The sequence below is a fragment of the Amyelois transitella genome, chromosome 9 (assembly GCF_032362555.1).
Source record: "Amyelois transitella isolate CPQ chromosome 9, ilAmyTran1.1, whole genome shotgun sequence".
NCBI classification, from domain to species: Eukaryota; Metazoa; Arthropoda; class Insecta; order Lepidoptera; family Pyralidae; genus Amyelois; species Amyelois transitella.
The window spans coordinates 8,934,916-8,946,994 of record NC_083512.1 but is presented as its reverse complement, the minus strand read 5'-3'; the positions used below and the strand labels follow the sequence as shown (position 1 = coordinate 8,946,994).

The 12,079-nt window shown below is 36.9% G+C and overlaps 1 protein-coding gene across 1 annotated transcript; it reads left to right on the top strand.

Moving 5' to 3' along the window:
• Positions 1–83: 83 nt before the first annotated feature.
• Positions 84–12,061, top strand: LOC106142902 (DNA polymerase zeta catalytic subunit). The gene is made up of 20 exons (XM_013344845.2): positions 84–231; positions 322–443; positions 855–983; positions 1,422–1,516; positions 1,766–2,556; positions 2,681–2,858; positions 2,995–3,080; positions 3,153–4,306; positions 4,403–4,519; positions 4,783–5,464; positions 5,808–5,999; positions 6,365–6,485; positions 6,772–7,016; positions 7,506–7,663; positions 8,762–8,899; positions 9,109–9,246; positions 9,609–9,799; positions 10,160–10,384; positions 10,722–10,944; positions 11,742–12,061. Exons 1-20 carry the CDS (start codon positions 213–215, stop codon positions 11,901–11,903), a joined length of 5,166 nt encoding a protein of 1,721 aa, XP_013200299.2. The 5' UTR covers positions 84–212; the 3' UTR covers positions 11,904–12,061.
• Positions 12,062–12,079: the final 18 nt, after the last annotated feature.

The following is a 12,079-nucleotide window of genomic DNA, read 5'->3' as shown; positions in this document are numbered from 1 at the left end:
TAACGATCATTTTCTTCAGTTGGAGATGACTTGATGTTGACATATATTTGTCAATGTCAATCTGTTACAAATAAATGTCAAAACAAACAGCAAGGAAAGAAAAACCGGAGTTTAAATATTTTTATTATATTGAATGAAACCCATGTTAAATAATCCTATTAATTAATGAAATGGGTAGATTATAAAAGGAAATATTTTAAACATTATTCATAATGAGTATAGAAGTACGATGTATGTAATGTAAACATAGCCTATTCCACTTTCACCAGCAACTGTTTGCTTACAAAATACATGTTTATTTGTTTTCTTATTTGTTTTCAGCTCGCAGTGGATCAAAACCAGACTTTTCTGTTAGAATAACTGTTTGTGACCATTATTTATCCAAACCTATACCTGGTTTAGATGTTATATATTCAGATTTTCGAGGATCTGATATTAAACAGGTGAGATTAATATTTACTTAAATGTAGGTTTTTATCATGTTAATAATATGTATAATAATTATTTTTTACCATGACTTACCTTGGATTCTGGAATAACTTGGTATGTACTGTAATGTATCATGCAAGATTACCCTATCACCCTAATGACCAGGCAGATTGCAAGTTTGGCCCCACATTAGGCTAAAAAGTCCAGACACCCTGCAGATTATATGTCAAAGTGTTCACGATTTTGTGTTTACAAACTTTGGCTAAACATCAGGAAGCTCAATTATGTCCACCTTTATTTAGAAGCTTAGCCATCATGTGCATAATGATTAAAATTTACTGTGCAGTTTATTTATTATTGAATAAATAGCAAATATATAAGTAGCACATTGTTATGTGAATAATGCTGGTAAATTTATTTTAAAGGTGCCGATCCTTAGAGTATTTGGTCCCACACCAGATGGACACAAAGCATGCCTTCACATACATGGTGTGTTCCCATATTTTTACATACCATGCCCAACAGCGAATCCGGAGCCACAATTTATGTATCAGGTGCTTATTTTTATGTACCTTCTAAAGTTCTTTTATGTCATGTAGACTAATATAATAGCATAGTAGACAGGTTTTGATAAAAGTTCTATTTTCTTTAAATGATGTTTCTTTGGCCAGAACTGTTGGTGTATCAATTAAATTTAAATATTTTAATCAGGAACTAATTATATGACAAACAGACAGAAATAATTACTACTGGTAGTTACTAAACTACCTTTTTCCTACTGATACTGAAGATAGTCATCTGCTCTCTAAGAAAAAGTACAGTATGACTCTTAGCATCTTAAAGTCTTCCCTATTCCTCTCACTAATCATTATTTATATAAATAACATATTTCTAAAACCTGTTTGTGTTGTCAAATCACCAGTAAAGTTATTTTTGCAACTTTTAATTATTATATAATATTAATTGTCTGTATATTTATATTTAATTCACAGATAGCAGCCAGTTTAGATAAAGCATTAAATATTGCATTAAAGCAAGCCACTTCTGCTCAGCAGCATGTATATAAGATATCATTGGTCAAAGGATTGTAAGTAAATTTCACATACACACATAGATAGATAGAATTCCATTTATTGCACATAATATTACAATAATAAACAATAAATTTATCCTTAAGTTTAGGATAGTGTCAAGGTAATGCTCAAAAGGCCGCCTTTTCGCATTAAACAATCTCTTCAGCCACAAGAACATATTGATATAATAAGTGGACAAGATGATATGGTATATTTAATTCATGTTTAATTGTCATAATGTTCCTTCATGTGTTCATTTGCAGACCTTTCTATGGATTTCATGACAAAGACCATCTGTACCTCAAAGTGTTTCTATACAATCCTGGATTGATCAAACAAGCGGTAGAGCTTTGCAGTAATAGTGCTATTTTAGGGCAACCCTTTCAGCCCCATGAGTCACATCTCAACTTTACACTTCAATTCTTTATAGACTTTAATCTTTTTGGTATGAGTAATATTGATTTACAAACTGTCAGTTTCCGAAAAACAGGATTATCTCAGGACAGTAATGAGCCAGTGCAAAGTCCTGATGGCGCATTCTTAAAACCAGAAAGTTCATGTTTTTACGAGGCTGATTGTGTTGCATGCCACATTGTAAACCGCCAAAGAATAGGAAAAGGTGACGGCATAGAAAACCCAGGTTTGGAAGAAGTATGGAATCAAGAAAAGGAAAGACGCCGGCAATTGAACATGTCAATGGCTTCAAAGTCATTGTCTCAAGGTAGAATTAAAGCTGATGAGACGGAGTCTCATTACAAGTATGAACAAATGTTTTTGATTAAAATGTCAAATGATTTAAATAATCCCGTGAAAATTGAAAATGAAACTAAAGAGGATAAGGAGAGGGTATATTATCCTGCTGAAAGTATGGAAGGCTCACAATTGTTTGATGCAGTGGATGTAAGCATACATTTACCTGATCAGAGACATTATGTTAGTCTTAGCGAAACATTTAGAAAGGATTTAGATGAGACTCTTGTTGAAGATGCAGATGACACAATAGTTGATGAAAACGTTGCTTTGAACTGTAGTTTACATTACAGTCAAGTATTATGTAAGTAATATTTATATACATATGAACTGATAATATCATTTCTCTTTAGTAAGGCTAACTGAAATGCATTCCACATATTAACATTTTCCAATTAAGTTAAACTAACTTAAAAAGCATTTTTCAGTTAATAGTGAAGATTTAGAGCTGGTTCATATGCTACAAGATATGGATGAACAGCCTGTTGAAGAGGACAGCGTAATGTGCACTCCTGCTGCTGAAGATAAGGAAGAAAGTGAGATAGATGATATGGAATATTCACAAGTCTTCAATGAAGAGACTGTGTTGATGGAGATTTATAAGAGGTCGGTATGGGTATATATAAGATATTGTTGATTTAAATATTATTGTCATACCAATTCAATGCTATCCAAATAATGATAAAAAAAACTATATTGTTTAATCAGTTAACGGCATTTTGCATGTGGGATTTTATTGCAGTAACGATGGAAATGAATCTTCTTGGAATGATTCTTTCTGGGAAGGAGCTAATATACCACAATTAGATGGAACATTTGATGATGATCGTGAGTATAATAAGTATGCATTGTTTTATTAAGTAAATTTTATAAAAAAATTAAGTTTTAAAATAATTACAGATGTTAAAAAAGTACGAAAAAGAAAAATGAGACCATTAAAATTGGGATTATCAAGGCCTCAAAAGAAAGTAGATTCTAATCAAATGGATAATGTTATCGCATTAAATATTAATGCAGACTTAAGTGAAGGTGATGAAGAAATAAACGCTTCCAGAGAAACTATAGATAGTATATCTAGTCTTCATTTAAAAAAAGTGGTTAAGACTGAGCCACAAAGCTTTTCAGAAAATTATAATGACATACATAGTGGAGAATCTATAGTTGACTTAGTAGACAAAATATCCATAAAACAAAATAATAAATCAAATGTAGCTGAATTATATGATTTTAATAACAAGTTTGAACCGGAAGCTGGTCCATCCAAAGTAAATATTAAAAATAATGAAGAAGACGACCCTATAAAAGACTCGAATGATTCGACATTTATCGAAAATTCTATTGAATCGTCTTTTGATAATAAACAGGGTATTATGAGTTTTTATGACATGTCCAAAGTATTTGACATGTCTTTACAAAATAATGATTGCGATTTAATTGATGATGAGACTGAAAATGAAAATATGGGTATTGAGAAAATAAATTTAAATTTCGCTAAGAATTCAAACTATACAAATGAAATTAAGACAGAGGTATATAGTAAAACAATTATTACTCCAAAAATACGGCCTCCAACGAAAAACTACATACTAACAACTCTAGAAAAGTACGAAATTCCTAAAGTAATAAATTTGCAGCCATTTTTTTCCGATCACAAAGATGTGGGTGACAAAGTAGAAATAGGACAAATGATACTAAAATTACAAAGTAATCTATCAAGAGACCAAAAGCCACTTGGCCGAATTTTAGATACAACTAGTATAGAAGAGTGGCGTCAGTTACTGTTTATGCAGACTAATGAATTATCTGAAGATTCTGCTAAACCGGATGCTCTCAAATTACTTTTAGCTGGCAATAGAAATACTATATTACAAGCGGTTAAAAGACCTCTGACTAAGGTTCAAGTGTTAAAAGAAATTGAAGAAAACAAAGTGCATAATAAAGTAAATTTTGGTAATAATAATGAAATTAGTAAAAATTTAGATGATCTTGAGAATTCGCAAGCAATAGGATTAAATGAAGATGAAATCAATAGCAGTATTAGTTTAGAAACCGAGGTAAGTGATACTAGAAAAGGGCATAACAATTGCCTTCAGAACAAATCGTGAGCACTTTAATGTATATATATTTAAATAAATGTTAATTGATTTCAGGAAAAACAAAACGAAACTAATACGCTTCAAGTGACAATGCAGCCAGATGGTTCTTTTCTATGTTTTGGTGGTTCTGAAAATCAAAAAGAAGACACCATGGAGAGTCCTGCTGTTGATGTAAGTATGTATTGCAAATATGATACGATCTGACAAACTATCGCTGTCCCGTTTCACATTCATAATAAAAAGCGAAACAGCAAACGCACATACAGCAGGGGCAGCAAAATGTTTGAGGTCATTGCTTATTTTACTTGTAGTGCTATATAGCTTTTCGATATTCATAATTGCCATGACTCCTTTTCTTTCCAAGTTTAAACATTTCTTTAAATTGTAGTAAAATGTTGTTTTAATTTGCATCCAATCTACTTTATTTTTGCTAGGTGGATTTTCTAACGGTAATGCTAACAGAAGTCCACACATCTGTAAGAGGAGAGCTACATCCTGACCCCTTGCTAGATCCAATTCAAGCAGTATTCATCATGATCACCAACGACTGCCCTCCTGACCATTTCCTTTCGAAATCTATTACACAAATAATAGGAGTGGACAATGTGACTCCAAAAATATTAGACAGATGTATTTTTAATACTGATGTTACTTACGTGAATAATGAAAACGAACTACTAGAATTGCTGATTGAAATAATAAAGAAACACGATCCAGACATTATGTGCGGTTACGAAATAGAGATGAATTCTTGGGGTTATATTTTGGAGAGGGCGCAAATCCTTGGCTTGGAAATGGTTAGAGAAATTTCTAGGATTACCGAGAAGCATAGACAGAAGAAGTGGAGGGGGCAAGATAACGAAATGGATGGTAAAATTATTGGCAGAATTACTTTTAATGTGTGGAGGTTGTTCCGCCATGAGTTGGCTCTGTCAAGTTATAGTTTTGAGAACTGTATGTATGAGGTGTTGAAGGAAAGAGTACCGAAGTATAGTTACAAGCAGTTGGCGAAATGGTGGAGTCACGAGTCGAGGATATTGAGGTGGATTCCTGTGGAATATTATATGACGAGGCTCACGGGAACTGTGAGGATGATGGAGAAGTTGGATATCATCAGTAAGTACCTAACGTTTTATCTTATCTATTTTAAAAGGACGGAATGTTTTATAGTTGACAATGATTGCGATGATGTCTTCTATGAGTATGCGAATTAAAACTTCCTTCTAGCATTAGTCCCAGTTGTTTCTTCTCTGTCAAAGAGATCGAGGCGCGTCCGTGACCAAATTAAATACAGACTGTATAATATGAGACTATTTTAACCAGAATAATCAACTATTTCTAACATTTTCTCTTGGGTGTAAGTTCTTAGAAGAGAAGTTTTTGTTCTGAATGGTTCACTCTCTGAACTTTATTTAAATGTCACTCTCATACATAATATCATTACGTTTATTACCAACAGACCGCACATCAGAACTAGCCCGTCTGTTCGGGCTGCAATGGTGGGAGGTGCTATCTCGAGGGTCCCAGTTCAGAGTGGAGTCGCTCATGTTAAGGGCGGCTCGACCACTCAACCTCATCGCGTTATCGCCAACGGTCAAGCAGAGATCGGTTATGCGTGCGCCTGAGTGCTTGCCGCTTATATTTGAACCAGGTAATCAAAAAAGTTTTTGTCGGTGATGTCCGTGAAACCTTTTTTGTCAAGTGTTGTGTTATAAGTAGTGTGTATAGACAACAGCTTTAGTCCTTAGCTTCATAATACCGAAATCAGACTGATGACCTTGTTTGAACTATATTTTTACACATGTTAACTTCATTCATACCTACTAGTCATCTCCCTACCTGTATTTAATACCATATCCATAATTTTCAGATGCCATATTACAATTCAAGTTTGGGTATCACCAGGTATATGTAGAAACTTTTCTTCTATTACAACAAATGGATTTTGTTTTTAAAGAAAGAACAGCCGTGTACAGAATTTGTAGTTCAGTACACATATATATACCATTGTTTCAGAGTCACGCTTCTACTCAGATCCAGTCATAGTGCTAGACTTCCAGAGTCTGTATCCATCTATGATGATTGCATACAACTACTGCTTTTCCACTTGCATCGGACGGGTGCAACATATAAACGGGTGTGTTATTTTTTTGTTTTTTTTAATCAGTGGTTATATAGATGCGGATGTTCTGTCATAGATAATTCACGTCACAATCTGTAGATGGCACCACCATGGTAACTATATGGTTTCCCAGATCAGTTAGTCCGTCTTGTTTTTTTTTCTCGTCTATTAAAGTGAAATATGGAATCATTTTTATCTTTCATATAAAAACCTGGGTCACAAAAACTTGGCCTCAACTGTACACCGTATTTTCCAAATCCTGTGTAAATCGTGTGAATTATTTATACCATTTTCATTTCAGAGACTCAGCCTACGAATTCGGCGCTTGGCGCCTTCGGATCCCCAAAGCAAAACTCGAAGCCCTAGTGAAAAATGGGCACGTGCACTGGTCACCAGTGGGCGTGGGCTTCGTCAAGTCTGCAGTGCGGCGGGGAGTGCTACCAGCGTTGTTGAGAAGGATCTTGGCGGCGAGGCAAGCTGTGAAGAAGAGTATGAAGATGCAAACTGATGAAGCCGTTAAGAAGGCTATGCATTCGAGGCAATTAGGTATTAAAAAAGCCCTTTCGTTTAATGTCATATCTTAATCGAAGCTACGTTATGTGAGAAGGGTGTCTATTAGTGTGTTCCCGGTACTATAGAATAGGAACACTCCATATCTTTTTCATGGATGTCGTTATAAACGACTAAGGGAAAGGCTTATAAACTTGGGATTCTTCTTGTAGGCGATGGCCTAGCAACCTGTACACTATTTAAATCTCAATTCTATCATTTAGCCATTCTAACAGATTAACGTGGCCTTTCAGTCTTTTCAAGACTGTTGACTCTGTCTACTTCGCAAGGAATATAGACATGATTCTGAGTGTTTTTGATGACTCTAGTCGCAGTCGGAACCAAAACCAAGAGCAAGTCATTCAAATTATAATTAATTACATTTACCCAACGCGACACGGTCAGCGCTCTTCACGAATTTCGATTGTTATTTTTCTTTTATTTATTTAACCAACGGAATATAATAAAATTGACAATTTCTTTTAGGTCTGAAGTTAATAGCAAACGTGACATATGGGTATACCGCGGCTAACTTCAGCGGCCGGATGCCGTGCGTCGAAGTGGCTGACAGTGTGGTGTCAAAGGGGCGGGAGACATTAGAGCGTGCTATACAACTCGTACGCAAAGGTTCTTGGAACGCCAAGGTAATGTCTTAGCAATCTCTTGTAGATTAGTGTGAAGTTGGTAGCGGATCTGTACGAATATATCGCATCTAACTTCAGCGATCGATTTTCGTGGGTGGAATTGGCTAATATCGGGGTTTCCAAGGGACGTAACCATTTTGGAACCCAAATGAAACTTGTCACCACTATAATTCTACTTTTACTTTGAACTTGTTACTCAAATACTCGTATGCCTTTTGCAGATCGGACAGGGATTTTATGTTAAATATTGTATGTGGCAACCTCGGTACATGGCCAATGACTATATTCGAAGTTATGTTAAGATACATCAGTTTGAATACTAACCGATGCTCTTGCGTAGAGGCAAAACATCGTGAGGAAACCTGCACATTCAGGCGACTGGATGTGTAACCATGATCGATCCAATACGGGTTAGGTTCCCTTGAAAAGGTTGCGGTGGTCAGACGGGAGTCGTGTCAGCGTGTAAAAACCTGACTCACCCAATCTAGAATCCATGGTCGAAGGCATACCCCGGGATCCTCTCCAGAGTGGTGAGGATGCAACCGGGAATAAAGCCAGGAGGAAGAAGAATGCATGTGGCATACATGGTGTGTGGTGAACAATTTAAATTTTCTGTATTTTTGCATGCCATGACTGGTTAAATGCGCGAAATGTATAGGTATGCTTTGTAACACCTATAATTGTACCACGTTTATAGCAAATAAAGTATTTGTATTTGTAACAAGTATACGGAGAGTGGCACAGACCCGCGATATTCGTGGTGGTGACCACGTTGTAATTGCAGATTTAATCGGGGGGATGTTATAGGGATTTTATGTTATGATGGGACGGCCTCTGTGGCGCAGCGGTAGCACGCTTGTCTGTGACATCGGAGGTCCCGGGTTCGAATCTCGGTCAGGGCATGATGAGAAAAGAACTTTTTCTGATTGGCCTGGTTTGATGTTTATCTATATAGGTATTCATTAAAAAATATAGTAACGCAATTCCCGATCTTACTTCGAGGCTAACTCAATCTGTGTAATTTGTCCCGTATATATTTATTTATCTCTTAAAATGTTAAACAAGTCCTTTCAACCCACTAAGGCCTATATTACACAGGTGGTGTACGGAGACACAGACTCGATGTTCGTGGTAGTGCCGGGCGGCACGAGGGCGGAGGCCTTCGCCGTCGGCCAGCAAATCGCTGACGCCGTCACAGCGGACAATCCTTCGCCTGTCGCTCTCAAATTGGAGAAGGTGAGACGTTATAATTAAAATAAAAAATACAGATAAGATCAAAATATATTTATTTTCATAATTTTTTTTATTTCAAATACTTAATTTTTTTTTCAAATACTTATTTTTTTTTTCATTATTATATATTATGGGGCATTTCGAACATCACTTAATCAGAAGTCGCTAGAAATATATAAATAAGAAGTAACGTTCAACTTTCCAATATACAGGTATACCAACCATGCATACTGCAGACAAAGAAGCGGTACGTCGGCTACATGTACGAGAGCCCCGACCAAGAGACGCCGGTGTACGAAGCCAAGGGCATCGAGACTGTACGCAGAGACGGCTGTCCTGCAGGCGTCAAGGTAGATAGATGATATATGTAGTTATTGATACATAGATACTTTTAAAATTTAGATCCTTAATTCCACATGTATCACATTCTGATGTAAAAATAATTAGGTTCTTATGTATGTATAAGAAGCGACGAAACTAAACTGCAGATTTTTCTTAAAAGACGACATTTAACAGGGTAATGTTTCAAATAGTGGTGTCGCCACTGTCGCGTTTCGCTGACGGCTCAATATTAGCTATTTCCAAAAAAAAAAACAAATAGTATGGGTGCTTTCGCTCGCGCTTTGAATTGAAGGCTCGTTATAGCCTACTTATTACTTCTTCAAGCATCTGTTCTGCGAGTTTTCTAACTTTTTCATTATTTCTCCTACAGCTTCTCCACCGTGCTCTATGCGAGCTATTCTCAACGGGCGACATGTCTCGCGTCAAACGCTCGGTGGTGTCGCTACTGTCGCGTCTCGCCGACGACTCGCTTCCCATACAAGATCTGTTCTTCTCAAGGGAATATCATGGACCTAATGGGTATAGACCCGGCGCTGTGGCTGTGCCCAATGAGATTGCTAAGTATGTATTTTAAGCCGAATAATAGTAATGGAAGTGTGTAAAAGATTTCGTTATCTTAATCATGTAATTTATGAACTGGTAACCAATACAAAGCATTGTATTTTCTCTCTCCTATATTTGGTGTCATTTTCAGCTATTGGCTTCAAGGTTCGTTATTCCTCATGATTCTTATGATATGGTCAGAATGTTTTGAAATAAAAGTCTGACTGAAAATTCCTTATAAAAAAAATATTGTGCATTTTGCTTCCCACTGCGACAGCCAAAGGGATTTGCATGTTTTCCTTTTAGCATCTGTCAGATTTAAAAACCACTGTTCTACGAGGGCGGATATCAGAGTTCTGCAATGTTAACAATATACAGACGAATCGCCGCCACGGACCGTCGCGCAGTGCCCCGGCCCGGCTGGCGAGTGAGGTGGCTGGTGTCGGCCGGGGCGCCGTGCGCGCCGCTGGTGAAGCTGTCCCGGAGCCCCGAGGAGCTGTCCCGGAGCGGGGCGCGGCCCCACGTGCTTTACTATGCCACTAGGGTGCTGTTACCGCCGCTTCACCGCTGCTTGTCTCTGTTGGGAGTCGATGTTCTTAAATGGTAAGTTCATAAACAGTGGCGACGTGTGTACGTCACACACCATCAGCCAATAGCAGCGAAGATTCTAAATCGTGCAATGTCCCTAGAAATTACAAGTATCAAATTCCTTGCTGATTTGGTAACAAAGTAAACCGAGCTCTCCTTCCGCATATAATCAAGGCTTGGGCTTCTTCATTTTAGGCTACAGGTTAAAATGTAATTATCTCTAAATCACATTCCATCATTAAGTCAGCCATCCAGATACCTAAACCCTCGCTACATATTATTTTTATTTGAAATTTGAGTTGTGAGTTAGTATTCACCTAGAAACCCTCGTAAAACTAGATTTTATTTGTAGGTGGTGTGAACTAGGCTACGGTAGGACCGCTAACCATCACCGCCACGCTATAACAAGCGGCATCGCTCGCTATATGTGGCGATATCGCTGCGCTATATGCGGCGCTCGCGGCAACCGAGCGGTCTGCGCGGATTGTTCCAGAGATAAGGGCGCGCAACCAGTGGCGGCGGCGATGGCAGCGAGGCTGAATATAGCTAATACTCATCTGCGGTATTGCGCTATGGTAATTCAGTACCAGTATTTTATTCAGAAATTCAATATCAAAATTTAATTCAGCAATATCCTCGCAAGCACTTTTTCACATGATTTTATATTTTTATAAATTGAAGTTACTTAGTATAAAACAAAGTCGCTATTTTAGTCTGTTTGTCTGTATGTTTAAATCTTTAAAATTACGCAACGGATTTTGATGCGGTTTTTTGTAACAGGTAGAGTGATTCAGAGGAAGGTTTTTATGTATAATTTTTTCCGAATTTTGCACCCGTGCGAAGCCGGGTCGGGTCGCTAGTATCTAATATATTAGTATTTGTCAAAAGGCTACAATCTACCTAAGCACTTAAGTATATATAAGACAAAAGTGCAAAATGATATGTTTACATATTATCATAAAAAAAGATGATATATCGAAGGAGAGACAGTTCCAGAGTTTTAATTGTTTGCAAATCCATCGTGTGCCCTTTGAATGCAATTTGGACTGTAATAGGGAGATAAAAGTTATTTTTTTGTCAGCTACCTTTAAGGTTAGATTCAGCATTCACAGTTTTATCTGCAGAGTTGAAAGTAAATTATCAATATAACAAGCATACATACAAGTCATACATACATAGTCGTATATATAAGTCTTGCGGAGTAGACAAACGCAATAAACTAGCATACTATGAAAATTCTCGTTCTTGTGAGTTTTTAATCCTCTTTTTGTTCTCCCCCTATAAAGAACAAATTTTATCTTCTTATTTTGCTTGTCATTCAATAGACGTAAGTTGCATATAGTATTGATTGATGATTTGGATTGGTTTTCAGATCTGCAGCTCGTGCACGGGCCACACAGAGCCCAGCAGTTGCGATAACACAGAATGTCCGGTGTTGTGGCGGCGAGTCACCGCGCAGGAAAAACTAGATGACGTCAGGGATGTGGTTACCAACTTACCGGCGCAGTTTTGTAGGGAGAGCCTTAATTTTTAAAAATTAAATCAAGAACTGTCATTCTTACAACATAATATAGTGAACTCATAGTCAAGTGAAGTGAAGATGTCTCACTTTAAGATCGCGTTATGTATCTTATATTGTTATTTTAATTTTGCAAGGTAATATATTTTTATCATAAGTTTTAATTTGTTATTGGTTTCAAATAAGAACGA